Genomic DNA, 25,454 nt, shown 5'->3' with positions numbered 1-25,454 from the left:
TGTTGGGTAATTGCTAAGACCCAAGTGTCTGTAGTTATTTCCTCCCATGCTTGGTAATACTGACCTATTCTTCCCCCCACTGGTGTTGTGTGGAGGGGATGAGTGACATGTGAGTCACTGCTTGGTTGTAGGGGTTTTGGGGCTTTGAAATTTTCCCCTATTCCTAGGGAATTGTCCTCTGTATTGGCCCCGAAAGCCTCCCCTCTGGTACTGTCCCTGGTAGCTGGACGGTGTTGTCTGTGAGGTGCTGGCTTGTGTGGCCTGACCCCGAAACCCCCCTCTAAAGGTTGTCTTGAGGAAGGTGCTGTAAGTGCCTCTGCTCTGCGGGGAGTAGAGTGCGCCCATGGCTTTAGCAGTGTCAGTGTCCTTTCTCAGTTTCTCAATTGCCGTGTCCACCTCTGGTCCGAACAGTTGTTTTTTATTGAATGGCATATTGAGCACTGCCTGCTGTATCTCTGGTTTAAAACCAGACGTTCGTAGCCATGCGTGCCTTCTTATAGTCACAGATGTGTTAATTGTTCTCGCAGCTGTGTCCGCTGCGTCCATAGAGGAGCGTATCTGATTATTAGATATGTTCTGTCCTTCCTCAACCACCTGCTTCGCCCTCTTTTGCAGTTCCTTGGGTAGATGCTCAATGAGGTGTTGCATCTCGTCCCAATGGGCTCTGTCATAGCGCGCAAGTAGTGCTTGGGAGTTAGCGATGCGCCACTGGTTTGCAGCCTGTACTGCGACTCTCTTTCCGGCTGCATCGAACTTGCGGCTCTCTTTATCTGGGGGTGGTGCATCCCCAGATGTGTGGGTGTTGGCTCTCTTGCGAGCTGCTCCTACTACGACGGAATCTGGTGGCAGCTGTGTGGTGATGAAAACAGGGTCTGTGGGAGGCGCTTTATATTTCTTTTCCACCCTTGGTGTTATTGCCCTACTCTTGACCGGCTCCTTGAAGATTTCCTTTGCGTGCCGAAGCATTCCTGGGAGCATAGGCAAGCTTTGGTAGGAGCTGTGGGTGGAGGAGAGGGTGTTGAATAAGAAGTCATCCTCGACTGGTTCTGAGTGGAGGTTTACGTTGTGGAACTCTGCCGCTCTAGCCACCACTTGTGAATAAGCCGTGCTGTCTTCTGGTGGTGAGGGCTTTGTGGGATACGCCTCTGGACTGGGGCGTCGTATAAGTCCCAAGCGTCTTGGTCCTGGTCACCTTGGCTCGCGGTGGTGTGAGCCGGGAAATGTGATGGAGTTTGTGCTGGTGAAACGTTAGTTACAGGTGGAGGAGAGGGTGGCGGAGTTAACTTTTTCACCATTTTTGTTTGTGGTGCTTGGTCTGTTTGAAACTCCAGTCTCCTTTTTCTCCTAATTGGGGGAAGGGTGCTTATTTTCCCTGTTCCTTCCTGTATGAAAATACGTTTCTGCGTATGCTCCACTTCGGTGGATTGCAACACTTCCTCAAATCTATGCTTTCGCATCTGAGAGGACAGTGATTGCTCCTCTGAATAGGAACCGGTAACTGGGTCGGTTGCGGCTCGTTTTGGCACCGAAACCCTGTCTGTACTCTTTTTCGGCTCCGAGGTGACTTTTTTCTTTTTTGGAGTCGAAACCTCTCGGCGTCGATCTTCCTCGGTGCCACTGTCTCGGCGTCGAGCCGTTTCGGCACCGCTATCTCGGCGTCGATCCTTTTCAGCAGCACTGTCTCGGTCCCGAGCAGGCTGCGTGCCGGTGTCTCGACCGGAGTCGGACGATCTCGGCACTGTTTCGGCCTTTTTCGGTGCCGACGGTCGGTCACCGAATTTATGGGTCGAGCCATGGCCTGGTGGCAGTGGCGTCCCCTGGGCCTTGTCACTTTTCTTGTATGTTGCCTTCGACGTCTTACTCACAGTTCTTTGATCGTCGAATTCCTCGGAGTCCGATTCGTGGATCGAGAAGGCTTCTTCCTCCTCTTGTTCCTCGAACTCTCGGTGTGCTGTCAGCGTGGACGCCATCTGAAGTCTTCTGGCTCGACGGTCACGGAGTGTCTTTCGGGACCGGAACGCACGACAGGCCTCGCAAGTCTCTTCACTGTGCTCAGGCGACAGGCACAGGTTACAGACCAAATGTTGGTCTGAATACGGGTATTTGTTGTGGCATTTGGGACAGAAACGAAACGGGGTCCGTTCCAACTGCGTTGTCTGACACGCGGTCGGGCCGACCAGGCCCCGACGGGGGATCGAAAGCTACCCCGAAGGGCACCGGAGCTCTTCAAACTTCGATGCGGTGTCGATTCTATCTAAGCCGATGTAATCTTCCGATAGTTAGCTAACTTTCCGTTCCGAAACTCGGAGCGACAGGAACACGTCCGAACCCGATGGCGGAAAGAAAACAATCGAAGATGGAGTCGACGCCCATGCGCAATGGAGACAAAAGGAGGAGTCACTCGGTCCCGTGACTCGAAAGACTTCTTCGAAGAAAAACAACTTGTAACACTCCGACCCAACACCAGATGGCGGGCTATGCACAACATGTGTATCTACAGCGACAGATGCCATCGAACACTAGATTTCTGCAACCTGAAGAAACAAGAAGGACTGCTGACCTACAAGCCTGCAGGGAAGACGGACGACGCAAACTGCCTTGGCCCCAGCCCTACTGGCCTGCCTCCAACTTCGAAAACCAGCGACGCATCCGACAGGGACCAGCGTCCTCTGAAACCTCAGAGGACTGCCCTGGACTAAAGGACCAAGAAACTCCAGTGAGAAGCGGCCCTGCTCAGAACCAGATACTTCTTTGCAACAAAGAAGCAACTTCCAAAGACTGCACGTTTCCTGCCGGAAGCGTGAGAGTTCACCCTCTGCACCAGACGCCCCCAGCTCGAGATCCAGTGAACAAACACCACAGAGAGGACTCCCCGGTGACTGCGAGCCCGCGAGTAGCCAGAGACGAGCCCCCTGAACCCCCACAGCGACGCCTGCAGAGAGAATCCAGAGGCTCCCCCTGACCGCGACTGCCAGTAACAAGGGACCCGATGCCTGGAACCAACACTGCACCCGACGCAGCCACAAGGACCTGAAGGAACCGAACTTCAGTGCAGGACTGATCCCCAGGCGACCCTCTGCCTCTCCCAGGTAGTGGCTGTCCCGAGAAGCCCCCCCTGTGCCTGCCTGCACCGCTAGAGTGATCCCCGGGTCCCTCCATTTAAATCAATACTAAATTCGACGCCTGCTTTGCACACTGCACCCGGCCGCCCCTGTGCCGCTGAGGGTGTGTTTTGTGTGCCTACTTGTGTCCCCCCGTGCTCTACAAACCCCCTGGTCTGCCCCACCCCGAAGACGCAGGTACTTACCTGCTGGCAGACTGGAACCGGAGCACCCCTGTTCTCCATAGGCACCTATGTGTTTTGGGCACCTTTTTGAACTCTGCACCTGACCAGCCCTGAGCTGCTGGTGTGGTAACTTTGAGGTTGCCTTGAACCCCCAACGGTGGGCTGCCTATTCCCCAGGACTGAGACTTGTAAGTGTTTTACTTACCTCACAACCTAACCTTTACTTACCTCCCCCAGGAACTGTTGATTTTTGCACAGTGTCCACTTTAAAAATAGCTTATTGCCATTTTTAGAAAGACTGTATATGATATTGCTTTTATTCAAAGTTCCTAAAGTACCTAAGTGAAGTACCTTGCATTTAAAGTGTTTACTCCAAATCTTGAACCTGTGGTTCTTAAAATAAACTAAGAAATGAAAATGTCACTTACCCAGTGTACATCTGTTCGTGGCATCAGTCGCTGGAGATTCACATGTTCTGCATAGCTCGCCATCTGGTGTTGGGTCGGAGTGTTACAGGTTGTTTTTCTTCGAAGAAGTCTTTCGAGTCACGGGACCGAGTGACTCCTCCTTCTGTCTCCATTGCGCATAGGCGTCGACTCCATCTTCGATTGTTTTCCCCGCAGAGGGTGAGGTAGGAGTTGTGTTGTAGTAATAGTGCCCATGCAATGGAGTGACTAAGTATGTACCTATTAAAGGTTAAAATAATATATATACAAATGTACAAAGTTGAAGCTAACTTCCAAACTGCTACAGGCTCCCGGGGAGGTGGGTGGGCACATGTGAATCTCCAGCGACTAATGCCACGAACAGATGTACACTGGGTAAGTGACATTTTCAGTTCGATGGCATCTGTCGCTGTAGATACACATGTTGTGCATAGACTAGTAAGCAGTTATCTCCCCAAAAGCGGTGGCTCAGCCTGTAGGAGTGGAAGTAGTTTGAAATAAGGTTCTTAACACGGCTTGACCTACTGTGGCTTGCTGTGCGGATAACACGTCTACACAGTAGTGCTTGGTGAACGTGTGTGGCGTAGACCATGTGGCTGCCTTACATATTTCTTGCATTGGGATGTTTCCTAGAAAGGCCATGGTAGCACCTTTTTTTCTGGTTGAGTGTGCCCTTGGTGTAATGGGCAGTTGTCGTTTTGCTTTAAGGTAGCAGATTTGGATGCATTTAACTATCCATCTGGCTATACCTTGTTTTGATATTGGGTTCCCTGCATGAGGTTTTTGGAATGCAATAAATAGTTGTTTAGTCTTTCTGATGTTTTTCGTTCTGTCAATGTAGTACATTAATGCTCTTTTGACATCTAATGTATGTAGTGCCCTCTCAGCTACGGAATCTGGCTGTGGGAAGAACACTGGTAGTTCCACTGTTTGATTTAGGTGGAATGGTGAAACAACCTTTGGTAAAAATTTAGGATTAGTCCTTAGGACGACTTTATTTTTGTGTAGTTGTATAAAAGGTTCTTGTATTGTAAACGCCTGAATTTCGCTTACTCTTCTTAGAGATGTAATGGCGATGAGAAATGCAACCTTCCAGGTTAGGAACTGTATTTCGCAAGAGTGCATGGGTTCAAAAGGTGGACCCATGAGTCTTGTTAAGACAACATTTAAGTTCCATGAAGGAACAGGTGGTGTTCTTGGTGGTATAATTCTTTTAAGGCCTTCCATGAATGCTTTAATGACTGGTATCCTATATAGGGAAGTTGAATAGGTAGTCTGCAGGTATGCAGATATTGCCGCAAGGTGTATTTTAATGGAAGAGAAGGCTAGGTTAGATTTTTGTAAGTGAAGCAAGTAACCCACTACGTCCTTTGGAGTTGCGTGTAAAGGTTGGATCTGATTATGATGGCAGTAGCAGACAAACCTCTTCCATTTACTTGCATAGCAGTGCCTAGTGGACGGCCTTCTGGCTTGCTTTATGACGTCCATACATTCTTGGGTAAGTTGTAAGTGTCCGAATTCTAGGATTTCAGGAGCCAGATTGCTAGATTCAGCGATACTGGATCTGGATGTCTGATCTGTTGGTTGTGTTGTGTTAACAGATCCGGCCTGTTGGGCAATTTGATGTGGGGTACTACTGATAGGTCTAGCAGTGTTGTGTACCAGGGTTGCCTTGCCCAAGTTGGTGCTATTAAAATGAGTTTGAGTTTGTTTTGACTCAATTTGTTTACCAGATAAGGAAGGAGAGGGAGAGGAGGAAAAGCGTAGGCAAATATCCCTGACCAGTTCATCCATAGGGCATTGCCTTGGGACTGCCTGTGTGGGTATCTGGATGCGAAGTTTTGGCATTTTGCGTTCTCTCTTGTTGCAAACAAGTCTATTTGAGGTGTTCCCCAGAGTCTGAAGTAAGTGTTTAGAATTTGGGGGTGAATTTCCCATTCGTGGACCTGTTGGTGATCTCGAGAGAGATTGTCTGCAAGTTGATTCTGGATCCCTGGAATAAACTGTGCTATTAGGCGAATGTGGTTGTGAATTGCCCATCGCCATATCTTCTGTGCTAGAAGGCTCAACTGCGTTGAGTGTGTCCCCCCCTGTTTGTTTAGATAATACATTGTTTTCATGTTGTCTGTTTTGACAAGAATGTATTTGTGAGTTAGAATTGGTTGGAAAGCCCTTAATACTTGAAAAACTGCTAGCATTTCTAGGTGATTTATATGCAGTTTTGTTTGATGTACGTTCCATTGTCCTTGTATGCTGTGTTGATCGAGGTGTGCTCCCCACCCTGTCATGGAAGCATCTGTTGTTATTACGCATTGTGGCACTGGGTCTTGGAATGGCCGCCCTTTGTTTAAATTTATACTGTTCCACCATAGAAGCGAGAGGTAAGTTTGGCGGTCTATTAACACCAGATCTAGAAGGTGACCCTGTGCTTGTGACCATTGTGATGCTAGGCACTGTTGTAAGGGTCTCATGTGTAGTCTTGCGTTCGGGACAATGGCTATGCAGGAAGACATCATGCCTAGGAGTTGTAATATCATCTTTGCTTGTATTGTTTGTGTTGGATACATGCGTTGTATGATCTTGTTGAAATTTTGAATTCTTTGTGGACTTGGAGTGGCTACTCCTTTTGTTGTGTCTATTATGGCTCCCAGGTATTGTTGTACTTTGCACGGCAAAATGTTGGATTTTGCAAAGTTGACGGTGAAACCTAGTTTGTAGAGGGTTTGTATGATTTGATTTGTGTGTTGTAAGCACTTTGTTAGTGAATTGGTTTTGATTAGCCAGTCGTCTAGATACGGGAATACATGTATTTGCTGCCTTCTGATGTGTGCAGCCACTACTGCTAGACATTTTGTAAAGACTCTTGGTGCGGTTGTTAAACCAAAAGGCAATACTTTGAATTGGTAATGTATTCCTTTGAATACGAACCGTAGGTATTTCCTGTGCGACGGATGTATTGGTATATGGAAATACGCGTCTTTGAGGTCTAAGGTTGTCATGTAGTCCTGTAGTTTTAGCAATGGTAACACTTCTTGTAGCGTGACCATGTGAAAGTGGTCTGATTTGATGTAGGCGTTTAGTATTCTGAGGTCTAGGATTGGTGTCAGTGTTTTGTCCTTTTTTGGTATTAAGAAGTACAGTGAATAGACTCCTGTGTTTGTTTGTGTGTTTGGTACTAATTCGATTGCATTCTTTTGCAATAGTGCTTGAACTTCTATTTCCAGAAGTTCGGAATGTTGTTTTGATAAATTCTGTGCTTTTGGTGGTATGTTTGGAGGGAATTGTAGGAATTCTATGCAATAACCATGTTGGATAATTGCTAAGACCCAAGTGTCTGTAGTTATTTCCTCCCATGCTTTGTAATAATGACCTATTCTTCCCCCCACTGGTGTTGTGTGGAGGGGGTGAGTGACATCTGAGTCACTGCTTGGTTGTAGGGGTTTTGGGGCTTTGAAATTTTCCTCTATTCCTAGGGAATTGCCCTCCTCTGTATTGGCCCCGAGAGCCTCCCCTGTACTGTCCCTGGTAGCTGGACGGTGTTGCCTGCGAGGTGCTGGCTTGTGTGGCCTGACCCCGAAACCCCCCTCTAAAGGGTGTCTTGCGGAAGGTGCTGTAGGTTCCTCTGCTCTGCGGGGAGTAGAGTGCGCCCATGGCTTTAGCAGTGTCAGTGTCTTTTTTAAGTTTTTCGATTGCCGTGTCCACTTCTGGTCCGAACAGTTGTTTTTCGTTGAATGGCATATTGAGCACTGCCTGCTGTATCTCTGGTTTGAACCCAGACGTTCTTAGCCATGCGTGCCTTCTAATGGACACAGATGTATTAATTGTTCTTGCAGCTGTGTCTGCTTCGTCCATAGAAGATCGTATCTGGTTATTTGATATGTTCTGCCCTTCCTCAACCACCTGCTTTGCCCTCTTTTGTAGTTCCTTGGGAAGATGCTCGATGAGGTGTTGCATCTCATCCCAATGGGCTCTGTCATAGCGCGCAAGTAGTGCTTGAGAGTTAGCGATGCGCCACTGGTTTGCAGCTTGTACTGCGACTCTTTTCCCAGCTGCATCGAACTTGCGGCTCTCTTTATCTGGGGGTGGTGCATCCCCAGATGTGTGGGAGTTGGCTCTTTTCCGAGCTGCTCCTACTACGACGGAATCTGGTGGCAGCTGTGTGGTGATGAAAACAGGGTCTGTAGGAGGTGCCTTATACTTCTTTTCCACCCTTGGCGTTATTGCCCTACTTTTGACCGGCTCCTTGAAGATTTCCTTTGCGTGCCGAAGCATACCTGGCAGCATAGGCAGGCTTTGGTAGGAGCTGTGGGTGGAGGAGAGGGTGTTGAATAAAAAGTCATCCTCGACTTGTTCTGAGTGGAGGTTTACATTGTGGAATTGTGCTGCTCTAGCCACCACTTGAGAGTATGCTGAGCTGTCTTCTGGTGGTGAGGGCTTTGTTGGATATGCCTCCGGACTGTTGTCCGACACTGGGGCGTCATATAAGTCCCAAGCGTCTTGATCCTGGTCACCTTGGCTCATGGTGGTGTGAGCCGGGGAATGTGACGGAGTTTGCGCTGGTGAGACGTTAATTACAGGTTGAGGAGAGGGTGGCGGAGTCACCTTTTTCACCATTTTTGTTTGTGGCGCCTGGTCTGTTTGAAACTCCAGTCTCCTTTTTCTCCTAATAGGGGGAAGGGTGCTTATTCTTCCCGTTCCCTGCTGTATGAAAATACGTTTTTGCGTATGGTCCACTTCGGTGGATTGCAGCTCTTCCTCAAACCTATGCTTTCGCATCTGAGAGGACAGTGATTGTTCCTCTGTATAAGAGCCTGGACCTGGGTCGGTTACGGGTTGTTTCGGCACCGAAACCCTGTCTGTATCTCTTTTCGGCTCCGAGGTGCCTTTTTTCTTTTTTGGCGTCGAAACCTCTCAGCGTCGATCTTCGTCGGTGCCGCTGTCTCGGCATCGAGCCGCTTCTACACCGCTATCTCGGTGTCGTTGCTTTTCTCCAACACTTTCTCGATCCCGAGAAGGCTGCGTGCCGGTGTCTCGACCGGAGTCGGACGATCTAGGCACTGTTTTGGCCTTTTTCGGTGCCGATGGTCGGTCACCGAATTTATGGGTGGAGCCATGGCCTGGTGGCAGTGGCGTCCCCTGGGCCTTGTCACTTTTCTTCTGTGTTGTTTTCGACGTCTTACTCACGGTTCTTTGATCGTCGAATTCCTCGGAGTCCGATTCGTGGATCGAAAAGGTTTCTTCTTCCTCTTGTTCCTCGAACTCTCGGTGCGCTGTTGGCGTGGACGCCATCTGAAGTCTCCTGGCTCGACGGTCACGGAGTGTCTTTCGGGACCGGAACGCACGACAGGCCTCGCAAGTCTCTTCACTGTGCTCAGGCGACAGGCACAGGTTACAGACCAAATGTTGGTCTGTATACGGGTATTTGTTGTGGCATTTGGGACAAAAACGGAACGGGGTCCGTTCCATCGACGTTGTTCGACACGCGGTCGGGCCGACCAGGCCCCGACGGGGGATCGAAAACTACCCCGAAGGGCACCGGAGCGCGTCGATCTTCGATGCGGTGTTGACTCTAACTACGCCGATCCCGAACGCAACAATACCGACGAAAATCTTCCAATATTAACTAACTTTCCGTTCCGAAACTCGGAGCGACAGGAACACGTCCGAACCCGATGGCGGAAAGAAAACAATCGAAGATGGAGTCGACGCCCATGCGCAATGGAGACAGAAGGAGGAGTCACTCGGTCCCGTGACTCGAAAGACTTCTTCGAAGAAAAACAACTTGTAACACTCCGACCCAACACCAGATGGCGAGCTATGCAGAACATGTGTATCTACAGCGACAGATGCCATCGAACATATATTTTTCTATATAAAAACATTTGGCCTGGAGTTAAGTCTTTGAGTGTGTGTTCCTCATTTATTGCTTGTGTGTATACAACAAATGCTTAACACTACCCTCTGATAAGCCTACTGCTCGACCACACTACCACAAAGTAGAGCATTAGAAGAATTATCAAATTTTGCACATAACTTACCTCTAAGGGGAACCCTTGGACTCTGTGCACACTATATCTTACTTTGAAATAGTAAATACAGAGCCAACTTCCTACACTCGTTTTAATAAAGTAACTTGGGGAGACAGTTCTTTCTTAGTTAAAGCTGCGTATCTCTGGAATTCGCTCTCTCTGGATCTCCAGCAGGAAAAATTGGAATTTCCATTTCGGAAGACGCTGAAGACATTCTTGTTCACAGCATAGATCTTGGTGGAGTCTGATTTTCCTCCTTAGCGCTGGGAAGCCTCTGGGTAGCCATGCGCTCTACCAATCCATTAAACTAAACTAAACTAAGCAGATGTGGGTTTTAACAGTGGGAACACAATAGGGTTAATCGCAGAATTTCTGCCCCTTGTGGGAGATGGTGCCCTGGTAGGGTCGAATTCTTGAAGTTCAGGTGGCATTTTTTTTAGAATCCAGATGAGTCTTAGAGACAGAAATTTGGCTAGAATTTTGCCTGTGTCCTGGCAGATGAAAGTTTTTACTTTGAGTCCTGAACTTCTGATATCTTCTCTAACATCGACCCCTCGGTGGTGTCAGACTTCAAGGGGTGCTTCAGAGCCGGCTGAGATACAGGATGTGAAGGAATTGTAGGTAGCAATTTAGGCTTGGCGGCGTTGAAGCGCAGCACAGTGCCTTTGCACTGGATCTTTACAGGTGTTGAGCTGGTCCTCTGAGGCCAAGGCATCTAGGTCAGAGGAGCAAAACCTGAAGGTTTAGTCTATGTCAGGCTCGATGACTGACTTCTACAGGAGCTATGCGTTGTCTCTGTCGATGGCCATTTTGTTGCTTGAGTCTGACCTTGTGGTATCATGGAGTCAATCTGGTCTTTGGCTCAAGGCCTGGGCATGTTGCGCTATGGCTAGAGGAACTAGACTTCATCTTCAATGTCAAAGCCTTCAGAGAAGATGACTTCGGGACTCTCTTCTGTCTGTTTCACCAGAAAGCTGCTTCACATAGGTTGCATGTTAAAAATACTTTACACAGAAAACAGTAATAATCATGCGGCTTCTTAAATTTGATTTTCCCTTAATGCACAAACTTAAACCCTTGCATCCTGTCTTTGATTAAATAACTTCTTCTAAAACAAATGCACCTAAATACAAGGCCTTGATATCAATCATACCTGCAGACAAGCAGAGTGTTATATTCTATTAGTTACCACTACGGAGGGAGAGGAGGACCACCATGACCAATTTGAGGCGTTGTCCCTCATAAATCATGGCGATTCCCTTCTCCTGTGTTTTCCTTGCTTCTGCAATGCCGGTTTTTGGTCTCCTTTGCACTTTTACTCATTGTACACTAAACACCATAAGAAATAGAGGTTTGCCCATCCAAGTGCTAGCTGTTATGACATGCAATGCTATGTATAATCAACCACATAATAGTTAATTTGTATGAACTCTGCTTGCATTCAATTTGGAAGCAACCTATAAGTAGTCCACCTATATATTAATAGTTATTAGTGGCATCCTCACAGTAAACAGAAAATTAGACAGACCAGGTGAAGATGTGAAAAGTGAACTATTGTAATAACAATAGAGAGGAGGTTTTTGAAAACGACTAAGGAGTATTTCTATAACTACATACAAACAGCCTGGTGGCTTACAGAAGCCATTACCACAGTTTCTAAACATAGTGTTAACTGAACACTGGTGAACTCCTTAATGAACAAAAATAATCATTCTTTTTTTCTTACCACAGGATTCGGTTTTGGGGTGTAAATACGTCCAGGTTTACTTCTGCTAGATGATGTGTATTCTAGTGCACCAGAGTGTGCATGTTCATTGACAGATGGTTTTGGAATGTAAATCGGTTCTGGATCTTCATCATTTTCTCCTTTTTCCCAAATTGAAAAACATTTTCTGACAGGCTCCTCAGGCTCGGTGTCACATATCGCTATAGGGAAAAGAGACAGGCTGATGACACCACAAAGTACACTTGACATTTTCTTACAAGTAGAAAGAACGATTGTTAGATTGATTATGCAATATTGTGATGCCTCAGCTTTTCATTATAAAAAATGTTATCTCTTAATAGGCGTTTCTATATGGAGTAATCCATTACAGACTATCTGAAAGCTACTGCTGAAATTCATCTGATACTTCTTTTTAACAATTCTGAATAATTCAAAATTACAATTGGTCTACATCATTTTGAACTGTTTTAAGTTAACTTATTAAAAGGAGAAAAAAATAAAGAACATGAGGGAACAGAAATAAAGAGGCAGCAGGTCTGTGGAGCTGAAACTCGGCACTGCATCTTTGAGGGAGATAGCATCTCCCTTATTCCATCATCCCCTACACCAGCAGCTGTTTCTGTACATTTTGATCACTATAAATGATTTTCTGAGGAGGGTGGTATGTTTATAACAATTACCACAATGGGGAATTACAACTACAAGCAAGTAGATCGCCCTTCTCCATTGTGCCAGTTTCTGACTTCTTGAAATAAATAGGTTTAATCAATCATCAATATACAGGAATATCACATATTTTTCTTTCTCAGGTGAGCTGCACACACCACCATGTTCCGTTGTTACAAACTGAATGAAGCCTATATGAATTCAAAAGGCAAAACATAGTATTGATGGTGGCATTTTCCTTTCACCAAACACAGAAACGTTCTTAAGTTTTCTGTGAATGGAAATGTATCAAGAGGAATTTTGCTGAATGACGGAGTAAAGCCAATTCCCCTGATTTAACTGGAGATCGGTGTAATGGAATGCTAACAGTTTTATCCATATGTCTGCAGTCTCTTGATCGAGAAAGAGTCTCTTTAAAGTTTCAATGTAACTGCGGGTTTGCCTATTTTAGCAGAAGAGTCTTTGTTTTTGCTTGAACTGGGCTGCCTCCTTAGTGGAAAGTCAGTCAGGCATCTTGAAATGTAAGGCATAGCTATTTAGCATAGCACACTAGTGGTGCCAGTGAGCGATGACTAGTGATATGGGCACACCCCACAACCTCACCACAGTGGCACAAAAAGCAGAGGAAGTGAGAGCATTATTGCTTGACTGAGAAGGGTTTTTCCCTACTACAGCAGACAGATACTAGCCATTACTACCTTTAGGTGGCATTTGTTGCTAACAAGGTTGCCACTGTTGTGGGTATTGATATAATATAGTATTGTCCTCAAATATGACGGTCTTTAAAAATTCAACCCAACTTGATAGGATGTATTTCAGCATCAGTTTGTGTCCTGAAGAGGGATGACCCAGAAGAACAAATTATTTACACTCTCTTTAGTGGATAGTCTTTCTAACCACGAATTGCTCACCTTTAGAATATTCACAGGTGCCAGACTGGATCCAGAATCTCCCACAGCAGTGCTACTATGCACCCATGGTTGGCACTGTGTAGCTCCGCTTTTCAATCCGATATGACAAAGAAGAGCTACATACGAGCTTCATCCCTGCACGTCATCAGTTTCTTTCTTGGCTCCCTTCACGCCCTTGGATGCAGAGTAGAAAACAATTGGAAGTACCTTCATGCAGATCTCTAATTAGGGACCTTTTTAAATGGTAAAAGAGAAACCACTCTACAAAGCAAAGAAGCAGGAGGGAGGTTAGGAAATCTGCAGTTAGACGATGCACCAGAAAAAGCATTATAAAGGCAGGTAATATGTTTTTCTGACAGATGAGTGTAACCGCAGATTCCTCAATTTTAGAATAGATACGAAACCAGAATCTTCTCTAGTGGAGGGTCTATGGAGTGGCTCACCCCAAACAGGCGAAATGCTGTTCCAGTCAGACCCGGTTGTCCAGGTAGCAGTGCTCTGCGAATATGTGCAACAATGCCCATGCGGCAGTTGGATAGATATCAGGGACAGGCACCCTGAGCGCCAAAGCAGTGAAAGCAGCTTTGACACCTGGTGGAATGGACTCTCATTTCTTAAGGAGGGTTTTCTTTTAGAAAATGTCTAACAGCTCTTAATACAAAGGACTATTTACTGTTTCTGCACTGCCTTCCATTTCTTTGCCCCAGGGAACCCCACAAAAAGTTGATTTCCCACATGATGGTCCCTGGTACAATAGAAGTAAAAGCTTAAAGCTCATCTGGGGTAAAATCAATGAGGTCCCTCCTCCTTTGAGGGCGAGGCGGAGCAAATACAATTGGGAGGGTGATGTTCTGCCCAATGTGTAGAGAAGTCACAACGTTCATAAAGAAGGCTGCCCTGGAAATCAGGGCCAGTTTATCTGGAAAAAACAAACGTAGGCAGGGCTAGAGCTCACTCATACTGCAAATGGAAGTGATAGAAGAAGACAGTCTTCAGAGTGAATCAACTAACAGCTGTGCATCAGCTATAAGGGAGTACACAGGAGAAAAGTGAAGACCAAATTAAAGTCACAATGTGACATCAAAAGCTATTTGGGAGGGAAAATCTCTAACAAACCATAAGAAAACAGGTGATTTAAACAAGGAAGGCTGGTCTAGTAATAGCAAAAAGACTGAAAGGTAGACAAATAATCCTCAATGGTGCCCACTGCAACTCCTTGCTGAGAAAGAAAAAACAGATAACACACTTTCTCACTAAACCTGTAGTGCTTGAGGCCTAGATTTAATCAGACAATTGATTTCTGACTAAACTATATTTTTCATGCATTTATTAAATTGTGTTATATCTATGTTTGTCAATATTCTGTATAGAGTGCATCAATACACATAAAATGCATTAGTACATTCTATTACATACCACAATTAATCTGACATATAATAGAACGCTCCATTGCCTGGCTCTTCTTAAAGCTTTCTCACAAAACAGGCGCGATCCTTCAAAGTGATGCCAGCATGTCCCCACAGATCTCACCTATATTTGGTATTAGCGCACCAGTGCTGAATGCTCACCCCAAGCAATCAATGGAATTCAGGTCAGACTGAATGACTTATCTGACTACATCCTGAATGGTTTGAGTCAAGTAGGCCCTAAACTCCTCAATGGCCTCCAGCAAACTCTCACTGACCATGTTCTGGAGGGCGTGCATATATTGTCCAAGTAAGCAAATGGCACCGAACGACCTTAAGGCTAAGCTGGCTGACAAGAACATTTGTTTCCCCAATGCCTCAATTCTTTTTGACTCCCTGTACGGGAGGGTTGTCTAGAATATTTGGGGTGGGGTGATGTCACCTTTCTGGTGGAAGTCCAGACAATCAGACTCTCTAAAGTAGGATGTTGTGACAAACAAATCAGCGTCACCAGGTGCACATTAAGGTGTCAAATTGTACAGTAAGGGCTCAGAGGAAGCCTGCGTCATGGCTGTAAAACATCAGTAGGAGCACTAGCTTTGACTTCTACTGAAGGACTTTGTCGGTCAAAGATTTACAAAGTGCTTCCATCGTTGTCTAATCACTAAAGCAAAGGAAGCACTGTCCTTTCTTATGAATGAATAGAAGCATCTCATTGTGCAACATTTCATTTTATGCTTCTTTCCTCACTACAACTAAATTGTGTAGCCATATAACCAGTCATAATCAATTAGTTCTAGGTAAGGGTTAGTGTGTTACACATACTATTAGTCTGATTGGTATGGAAAGTAACATTTTAGTACAGCCCATTTATGTAATGTCATGATACGAATTTGTGCGTTTCTACTGTACAAAACATTATAAAAAGACATGTTACTGGGTGTGGTGGAGGATGGGGGCCAGTGGGGGGAGTTTTGAATTCATTTCATGTAGAGCTAAACTTTATGCTTGAAGCTTAGGGTCCTTAACAACAATGGTCCAATCGGAAAAATCAATGGATAAAGTACGAATAACTCAAAGTATCCCAAATACACTTCTTTCCAAAACCACCAATCAACAGTTAGGGATGGGAATTAATACTCTTTCTAACAACATGGGAAAGAATTTTCATATTATTGTCAATTATATCAACGCACACAAAAGACATACTGAATATATCAATTTTTTGTATATTTTGAAAAAACACCAAACATAGGCGCTTCCTATACATATATTGTTGCTCCAAAAAAAAAAACCATAAAGGGGTACTCAAGAAAAAAGTGCTTGTGCAAAAAGATTTTAAGAAGGAAAATTAAGTCTATTACACAAAGATTATGGGGGTCATTAGGACCCTGGCGGAAGGCGGAGAAGCGGCGGTAAGACCGCCAACAGGCTGGCGGTCTTTTTTTTTGTATTATGACCATGGCGGTTACTGCCATGGTCATCCGCCAGTTCTCCGTTCCGCCCGCCGGGCTGGAGACCGGCGGTATTTTGACCCGGCTTACCGCCGTGGATTTCCTGCAGTTGGAACCGCAATGAAATCCATGGCGGTAAGCACTATCAGTGCCAGGGAATTCCTTCCCTGGCACTGATAGGGATCTTTATCCACGCCCCACCCCGACTCCCTCCCCTACACCCCCCACCACCCCTGCCACCCCCCAAAGGTGGCAGGGCCCCCTCCCCACCCGACCCCCAACATCACAGAACTCACACACACACAACACGCACGCAGACACCACCAACACACACACGCACACGGACATACATGCCTACATCCACACAGTCAGACACGCACACCCACATACAAACATACACGCACACATCCATACAGACATACCCACAGACATACACGCACCCATTCCCAAAACACGCAACACCCCCGCAAGCATACACGCACTCACACACCCCCTCAACATACACAAATGCACACCCCCATGCACCCACACAACACACAACACCCCCCCCACCCCCACCCCGCACCCCTAACGGACGATCGACTTACCTGTTCCGTCGATCCTCTGGGAGGGGAGCCATGGGGGCTGCTCCACTGACCACACCGCCAACAGAACACTGCCACGCCGAATCACAGGACGTGATTCGGTGGGCGGTGTTCTATTGGCGTGGCGGTGAAGGTGGATGTAGGAAGTTGGCTCTGTATGTGCTATTTCAAAGTAAGGAATAGCATGCACAGAGTCCAAGGGTTCCCCTTAGAGGTAAAATAGTGGTAAAAATAGATAATACTAATGCTCTATTTTGTGGTAGTGTGGTCGAGCAGTAGGCTTATCCAAGGAGTAGTGTTAAGCATTTGTTGTACATACACATAGACAATAAATGAGGTACACACACTCAGAGACAAATCCAGCCAATAGGTTTTGTATAGAAAAATATCTTTTCTTAGTTTATTTTAAGAACCACAGGTTCAAATTTAACATGTAATATCTTGTTTGAAAGGTATTGCAGGTAAGTACATTAGGAACTTTGAATCATTTCAATTGCATGTATACTTTTCAAGTTATTCACAAATAGCTACTTCAAAAGTGGACACAGTGCAATTTTCACAGTTCCTGGGGGAGGTAAGTTTTTGTTAGTTTTACCAGGTAAGTACGACACTTACAGGGTTCAGTTCTTGGTCCAAGGTAGCCCACCGTTGGGGGTTCAGAGCAACCCCAAAGTCACCACACCAGCAGCTCAGGGCCGGTCAGGTGCAGAGTTCAAAGTGGTGCCCAAAACGCATAGGCTTCAATGGAGAGAAGGGGGTGCCCCGGTTCCGGTCTGCTTGCAGGTAAGTACCCGCGTCTTCGGAGGGCAGACCAGGGGGGTTTTGTAGGGCACCGGGGGGGGACACAAGCCCACACAGAAATTTCACCCTCAGCGGCGCGGGGGCGGCCGGGTGCAGTGTTAGAACAAGCATCGGGTTCGCAATGTAAGTCAATGAGAGATCAAGGGATCTCTTCAGCGCTGCAGGCAGGCAAGGGGGGGCTTCCTCTGGGAAACCTCCACTTGGGCAAGGGAGAGGGACTCCTGGGGGTCACTTCTGCAGTGAAAGTCCGGTCCTTCAGGTCCTGGGGGCTGCGGGTGCAGGGTCTTTTCCAGGCGTCGGGACTTAGGTTTCAGAGAGTCGCGGTCAGGGGAAGCCTCGGGATTCCCTCTGCAGGCGGCGCTGTGGGGGCTCAGGGGGGACAGGTTTTGGTACTCACAGTCGTAGAGTAGTCCGGGGGTCCTCCCTGAGGTGTTGGTTCTCCACCAGCCGAGTCGGGGTCGCCGGGTGCAGTGTTGCAAGTCTCACGCTTCTTGCGAGGAGATTGCAGGGTTCTTTAAAGCTACTTCTTGAAACAAAGTTGCAGTCTTTTTGGAGCAGGTCCGCTGTCCTCGGGAGTTTCTTGTCGTCGTCGAAGCAGGGCAGTCCTCAGAGGATTCAGAGGTCGCTGGTCCCTTCGGAAGGCGTCGCTGGAGCAGAGTTCTTTGGAAGGCAGGAGACAGGCCGGTGAGTTTCTGGAGCCAAGGCAGTTGTTGTCTTCTGGTCTTCCTCTGCAGGGGTTTTCAGCTGGGCAGTCCTTCTTCTTGTTGTTGCAGGAATCTAATTTTCTAGGGTTCAGGGTAGCCCTTAAATACTAAATTTAAGGGCGTGTTTAGGTCTGGGGGGTTAGTAGCCAATGGCTACTAGCCCTGAGGGTGGGTACACCCTCTTTGTGCCTCCTCCCAAGGGGAGGGGGTCACAATCCTAACCCTATTGGGGGAATCCTCCATCTGCAAGATGGAGGATTTCTAAAAGTTAGAGTCACCTCAGCTCAGGACACCTTAGGGGCTGTCCTGACTGGCCAGTGACTCCTCCTTGTTGCTTTCTTTGTTCCCTCCAGCCTTGCCGCCAAAAGTGGGGGCCGTGGCCGGAAGGGGCGGGCAACTCCACTAAGCTGGAGTGCCCTGCTGGGCTGTGACAAAGGGGTGAGCCTTTGAGGCTCACCGCCAGGTGTTACAGTTCCTGCCTGGGGGAGGTGTTAGCATCTCCACCCAGTGCAGGCTTTGTTACTGGCCTCAGAGTGACAAAGGCACTCTCCCCATGGGGCCAGCAACATGTCTCTAGTGTGGCAGGCTGCTGGAACTAGTCAGCCTACACAGACAGTCGGTTAAGTTTCAGGGGGCACCTCTAAGGTGCCCTCTGGGGTGTATTTTGCAATAAAATGTACACAGGCATCAGTGTGCATTTATTGTGCTGAGAAGTTTGATACCAAACTTCCCAGTTTTCAGTGTAGCCATTATGGTGCTGTGGAGTTCGTGTTTGACAAACTCCCAGACCATATACTCTTATGGCTACCCTGCACTTACAATGTCTAAGGTTTTGTTTATACACTGTAGGGGTATCATGCTCATGCACTGGTACCCTCACCTATGGTATAGTGCACCCTGCCTTAGGGCTGTAAGGCCTGCTAGAGGGGTGACTGACCTATACTTGCATAGGCAGTGAGAGGCTGGCATGGCACCCTGAGGGGAGTGCCATGTCGACTTACTCGTTTTGTTCTCACTAGCACACACAAGCTGGCAAGCAGTGTGTCTGTGCTGAGTGAGAGGTCTCCAGGGTGGCATAAGACATGCTGCAGCCCTTAGAGACCTTCCTTGGCATCAGGGCCCTTGGTACTAGAAGTACCAGTTACAAGGGACTTATCTGGATGCCAGGGTCTGCCAATTGTGGATACAAAAGTACAGGTTAGGGAAAGAACACTGGTGCTGGGGCCTGGTTAGCAGGCCTCAGCACACTTTCAATTGTAAACATAGCATCAGCAAAGGCAAAAAGTCAGGGGGCAACCATGCCAAGGAGGCATTTCCTTACACAACCCCCCCCCCCAAACGAAAGAGGATGAGACTAACCTTTCCCAAGAGAGTCTTCATTTTCTAAGTGGAAGAACCTGGAAAGGCCATCTGCATTGGCATGGGCAGTCCCAGGTCTGTGTTCCACTATAAAGTCCATTCCCTGTAGGGAGATGGACCACCTCAACAGTTTAGGATTTTCACCTTTCATTTGCATCAGCCATTTGAGAGGTCTGTGGTCAGTTTGAACTAGGAAGTGAGTCCCAAAGAGGTATGGTCTCAACTTCTTCAGGAACCAAACCACAGTAAAAGGCCTCCCTCTCAATGGCACTCCAACGCTGCTCCCTGGGGAGTAACCTCCTGCTAATGAAAGCAACAGGCTGGTCAAGGCCATCATCATTTGTTTGGGACAAAACTGCCCCTATCCCATGTTCAGAGGCATCTGTCTGCACAATGAACTGCTTAGAATAATCTGGAGCTTTTAGAACTGGTGCTGAGCACATTGCCTGTTTCAGGGTGTCAAAGGCCTGTTGGCATTCCACAGTCCAGTTCACTTTCTTGGGCATTTTCTTGGAGGTGAGTTCAGTGAGGGCTGTCACAATGGATCCATATCCCTTCACAAACCTCCTGTAATACCCAGTCAAGCCAAGGAATGCCCTGACTTGAGTCTGGGTTTTTGGAGCTACCCAGTCCAGAATAGTCTGGATCTTGGGTTGGAGTGGCTGAACTTGGCCTCCACCTACAAGGTGGCCCAAGTAAACCACAGTTCCCTGCCCTATCTGGCATTTGGATGCCTTGATAGAGAGGCCTGCAGATTGCAGAGCCTTCAAAACCTTCTTCAGGTGGACCAGGTGATCCTGCCAGGTGGAGCTAAAGACAGCAATATCATCAAGATAAGCTGTGCTAAAGGACTCCAAACCAGCAAGGACTTGATTCACCAACCTTTGGAAGGTGGCAGGGGCATTCTTTAAACCAAAGGGCATAACAGTAAACTGATAATGCCCATCAGGTGTGGAGAATGCTGTTTTCTCTTTTGCTCCAGGTGCCATTTTTATTTGACAGTACCCTGCTGTTAAGTCAAAGGTACTTAAGAATTTGGCAGCACCTAATTTGTCTATGAGCTCATCAGCTCTAGGAATTGGATGAGCATCTGTCTTGGTGACAGAATTGAGCCCTCTGTAGTCCACACAAAACCTCATCTCTTTCTTTCCATCTTTGGTGTGAGGTTTGGGGACTAAGACCACTGGGCTAGCCCAGGGGCTGTCAGAGCGCTCAATTACTCCCAATTCCAGCATCTTGTGGACTTCCACCTTGATGCTTTCCTTAACATGGTCAGACTGTCTAAAAATTTTGTTTTTGACAGGCATGCTGTCTCCTGTGTCCACATCATGGGTACACAGGTGTGTCTGACCAGGGGTTAAGGAGAAGAGTTCAGGAAACTGTTGTAGGACTCTCCTACAATCAGCTTGCTGTTGGCCAGAGAGGGTGTCTGAGTAGATCACTCCATCTACTGAGCCATCTTCTGGGTCTGATGACAGAAGATCAGGGAGAGGTTCACTCTCTGCCTCCTGATCCTCATCTGTTACCATCAACAGATTCACATCAGCCCTGTCATGGAAGAGCTTCAGGCGGTTCACATGGATCACCCTCTTGGGGCTCCTGCTTGTGCCCAGGTCCACCAGGTAGGTGACCTGACTCTTCCTTTCTAGCACTGGGTAAGGGCCACTCCATTTGTCCTGGAGTGCCCTGGGAGCCACAGGCTCCAGAACCCAGACTTTCTGCCCTGGTTGGAACTTAACCAGTGCAGCCTTTTGGTCATACCAAAACTTCTGGAGCTGTTGGCTGGCCTCAAGGTTTTTGGTTGCCTTTTCCATGTACTCTGCCATTCTAGAGCGAAGGCCAAGTACATAGTCCACTATGTCTTGTTTAGGCTCATGAAGAGGTCTCGCCCAGCCTTCTTTAACAAGAGCAAGTGGTCCCCTTACAGGGTGACCAAACAGAAGTTCAAAGGGTGAGAATCCTACTCCCTTCTGTGGCACCTCCCTGTAAGCAAAAAGCAGACATGGCAAGAGGACATCCCATCTCCTTTTGAGTTTTTCTGGGAGCCCCATGATCATGCCTTTTAATGTCTTGTTGAATCTCTCAACTAAGCCATTAGTTTGTGGATGGTATGGTGTAGTGAATTTGTAAGTCACTCCACACTCATTCCACATGTGTTTTAGGTATGCTGACATGAAGTTGGTACCTCTGTCAGACACCACCTCCTTAGGGAAACCCACTCTGGTAAAGATACCAATGAGGGCCTTGGCTACTGCAGGGGCAGTAGTCGACCTAAGGGGAATAGCTTCAGGATACCTAGTAGCATGATCCACTACTACTAGGATGTACATATTTCCTGAGGCTGTGGGAGGTTCCAGTGGACCAACTATGTCCACACCCACTCTTTCAAAGGGGACCCCCACCACTGGAAGTGGAATGAGGGGGGCCTTTGGGTGCCCACCTGTCTTACCACTGGATTGACAGGTGGGGCAGGAGAGGCAAAACTCCTTAACCTTTTGGGACATATTGGGCCAGTAGAAGTGGTTGACCAACCTCTCCCACGTCTTGGTTTGTCCCAAATGCCCAGCAAGGGGAATATCATGGGCTAAGGTCAGAATAAACTCTCTGAACGACTGAGGCACTACCACTCTCCTAGTGGCACCAGGTTTGGGGTCTCTGGCCTCAGTGTACAGGAGTCCATCTTCCCAATAGACCCTATGAGTTCCATTTTTCTTGCCCTTGGACTCTTCAGCAGCTTGCTGCCTAAGGCCTTCAAGAGAGGGACAGGTTTCTTGTCCCTTACACAGCTCCTCCCTTGAGGGTCCCCCTGGGCCTAAGAGCTCAACCTGATAAGGTTCAAGCTCCAAAGGCTCAGTTCCCTCAGAGGGCAGAACTTCTTCCTGAGAAGAGAGGTTCTCTTTTTCTGACTGTGTTGCAGTTGGTTTCCCAACTGACTTTCCTTTTCTCTTGGTAGGCTGGGCCATTCTTCCAGACTCCAGCTCTACTTTTTCACCCTGTGCCTTGCATTGTGCTCTTGTTTTTACACACACCAGTTCAGGGATACCCAGCATGGCTGCATGGGTTTTTAGTTCTACCTCAGCCCATGCTGAGGACTCCAGGTCATTTCCAAGCAGACAGTCTACTGGGATGTTTGAGGAGACCACCACCTGTTTCAGGCCATTGACCCCTCCCCATTCTAAAGTTACCATTGCCATGGGATGTGCTTTAGTCTGATTGTCAGCATTGGTGACTGTATAAGTTTTTCCAGTCAGGTATTGGCCAGGGGAAACCAGTTTCTCTGTCACCATGGTGACACTGGCACCTGTATCCCTCAGGCCCTCTACACTTGTCCCATTAATAAAGAGCTGCTGCCTGTATTTTTGCATGTTAGGCGGCCAGGCAGCTAGTGTGGCTAAATCCACCCCACCCTCAGAGACTAGAGTAGCTTCAGTGTGGACCCTGATTTGCTCTGGGCACACTGTTGATCCCACTTGGAGACTAGCCATTCCAGTGTTACCTGGATTGGAGTTTGGAGTGGAACCTTTCTTGGGACAGGCCTTGTCTCCAGTTTGGTGTCCAGGCTGATTACAGCTACGACACCAGGCCTTTTTGGGATCAAAGTTTTTACCCTTGTACCCAGGATTGTTTTGTGAAGAGGCTCTGGGCCCACCCTCCTGTGCAGGTTTTTGGGGGTCTGTAGAAGACTCTTTACTATTTTTATTTTTGGCTGTCTCACCACCTTTCCCCTGGGGAGGTTTTGTGACCCCTTTCTTTTGGTCACCCCCTGTGGAAGTTTTAGACACCCTAGTCTTGACCCAATGGTCCGCCTTCTTTCCCAATTCTTGGGGAGAAATTGGTCCTAGGTCTACCAGATGCTGATGCAGTTTATCATTGAAACAATTACTTAACAGGTGTTCTTTCACAAATAAATTGTACAGCCCATCATAATTACTTACACCACTGCCTTGAATCCAACCATCTAGTGTTTTTACTGAGTAGTCTACAAAGTCAACCCAGGTCTGGCTCGAGGATTTTTGAGCCCCCCTGATTCTAATCCTATACTCCTCAGTGGAGAATCCAAAGCCCTCAATCAGGGTACCCTTCATGAGGTCATAAGATTCTGCATCTTTTCCAGAGAGTGTGAGGAGTCTATCCCTACACTTTCCTGTGAACATTTCCCAAAGGAGAGCACCCCAGTGAGATCTGTTCACTTTTCTGGTTACACAAGCCCTCTCAAAAGCTGAGAACCATTTGGTGATGTCATCACCATCTTCATATTTAGTTACAATCCCTTTAGGGATTTTCAACATGTCAGGAGAATCTCTGACCCTATTTATGTTGCTGTCACCATTGATGGGTCCTAGGCCCATCTCTTGTCTTTCCCTTTCTATGGCTAGGATCTGTTTTTCCAAAGCCAATCTTTTGGCCATCCTGGCTAACTGGATGTCCTCTTCACTGGAGTTACCTTCAGTGATTTCAGAGAGGCTGGACCCTCCTGTGAGGGAGCCAGCATTTCTGACTACTATTTTTGGAGTCAGGGTTTGAGAGACCCTGTTCTCCCTAAATAGGACTGGTAGGGGGGAATTTTCCTCCAAGTCACTATCTTCATCCTCTGTGTTGCCATCCTCAGAGGGGTTGGCCTTTGCAAACTCTGCCAACAGCTCCTGGACCTGTAGTTTGGAAGGTCTGGGGCCCATTGTTATTTTCTTTATTTTACAGAGTGACCTTAGCTCCCTCATCTTAAGATGGAGGTAAGATGTGGTGTCGAGTTCCACCACATTCACATCTGTACTGGACATTATGCTTCTAAAAGTTGGAATACTTTTTAAGAATCTAAAACTAGTTCTAGGTTCTAATTCAAACTTTTACCAAACTTTTAAAATCTAAAAGAAATGCTAACAGGGACTAACACAAGGCCCTAGCAGGACTTTAAAGAATTTAGAAAACTTTTTCAAATTGCAAAAATCAATTTCGAATGACAATTTTGGAATTTGTCGTGTGATCAGGTATTGGCTGAGTAGTCCAGCAAATGCAAAGTCTTGTACCCCACCGCTGATCCACCAATGTAGGAAGTTGGCTCTGTATGTGCTATTTCAAAGTAAGGAATAGCATGCACAGAGTCCAAGGGTTCCCCTTAGAGGTAAAATAGTGGTAAAAATAGATAATACTAATGCTCTATTTTGTGGTAGTGTGGTCGAGCAGTAGGCTTATCCAAGGAGTAGTGTTAAGCATTTGTTGTACATACACATAGACAATAAATGAGGTACACACACTCAGAGACAAATCCAGCCAATAGGTTTTGTATAGAAAAATATCTTTTCTTAGTTTATTTTAAGAACCACAGGTTCAAATTTAACATGTAATATCTTGTTTGAAAGGTATTGCAGGTAAGTACATTAGGAACTTTGAATCATTTCAATTGCATGTATACTTTTCAAGTTATTCACAAATAGCTACTTCAAAAGTGGACAGTGCAATTTTCACAGTTCCTGGGGGAGGTAAGTTTTTGTTAGTTTTACCAGGTAAGTACGACACTTACAGGGTTCAGTTCTTGGTCCAAGGTAGCCCACCGTTGGGGGTTCAGAGCAACCCCAAAGTCACCACACCAGCAGCTCAGGGCCGGTCAGGTGCAGAGTTCAAAGTGGTGCCCAAAAAGCATAGGCTTCAATGGAGAGAAGGGGGTGCCCCGGTTCCGGTCTGCTTGCAGGTAAGTACCCGCGTCTTCGGAGGGCAGACCAGGGGGGTTTTGTAGGGCACCGGGGGGGGACACAAGCCCACACAGAAATTTCACCCTCAGCGGCGCGGGGGCGGCCGGGTGCAGTGTTAGAACAAGCGTCGGGTTCGCAATGTAAGTCAATGAGAGATCAAGGGATCTCTTCAGCGCTGCAGGCAGGCAAGGGGGGGCTTCCTCGGGGAAACCTCCACTTGGGCAAGGGAGAGGGACTCCTGGGGGTCACTTCTGCAGTGAAAGTCCGGTCCTTCAGGTCCTGGGGGCTGCGGGTGCAGGGTCTTTTCCAGGCGTCGGGACTTAGGTTTCAGAGAGTCGCGGTCAGGGGAAGCCTCGGGATTCCCTCTGCAGGCGGCGCTGTGGGGGCTCAGGGGG

General features: G+C 47.2%; 1 protein-coding gene across 4 annotated transcripts in view; it reads right to left on the bottom strand.

Annotated features, from left to right (window-relative positions):
- MGA (MAX dimerization protein MGA) overlaps positions 1–25,454 on the bottom strand; it is a 782,199-nt gene that overhangs the window by 415,182 nt on the left and 341,563 nt on the right. For all 4 annotated transcript variants that reach the window (XM_069208766.1, XM_069208765.1, XM_069208763.1 and 1 more), the window contains exon 10: positions 11,488–11,687. In XM_069208766.1, the coding sequence (XP_069064867.1) occupies positions 11,488–11,687 (200 nt within the window). The remainder of the gene's footprint in view (positions 1–11,487; positions 11,688–25,454) is intronic.

Source organism: Pleurodeles waltl, chromosome 9 (assembly GCF_031143425.1).
Source record: "Pleurodeles waltl isolate 20211129_DDA chromosome 9, aPleWal1.hap1.20221129, whole genome shotgun sequence".
Classification (NCBI taxonomy): Eukaryota; Metazoa; Chordata; class Amphibia; order Caudata; family Salamandridae; genus Pleurodeles; species Pleurodeles waltl.
The sequence above is the reverse complement of the archived record's forward strand: the minus strand, read 5'-3'. Positions and strand labels throughout refer to the sequence as shown.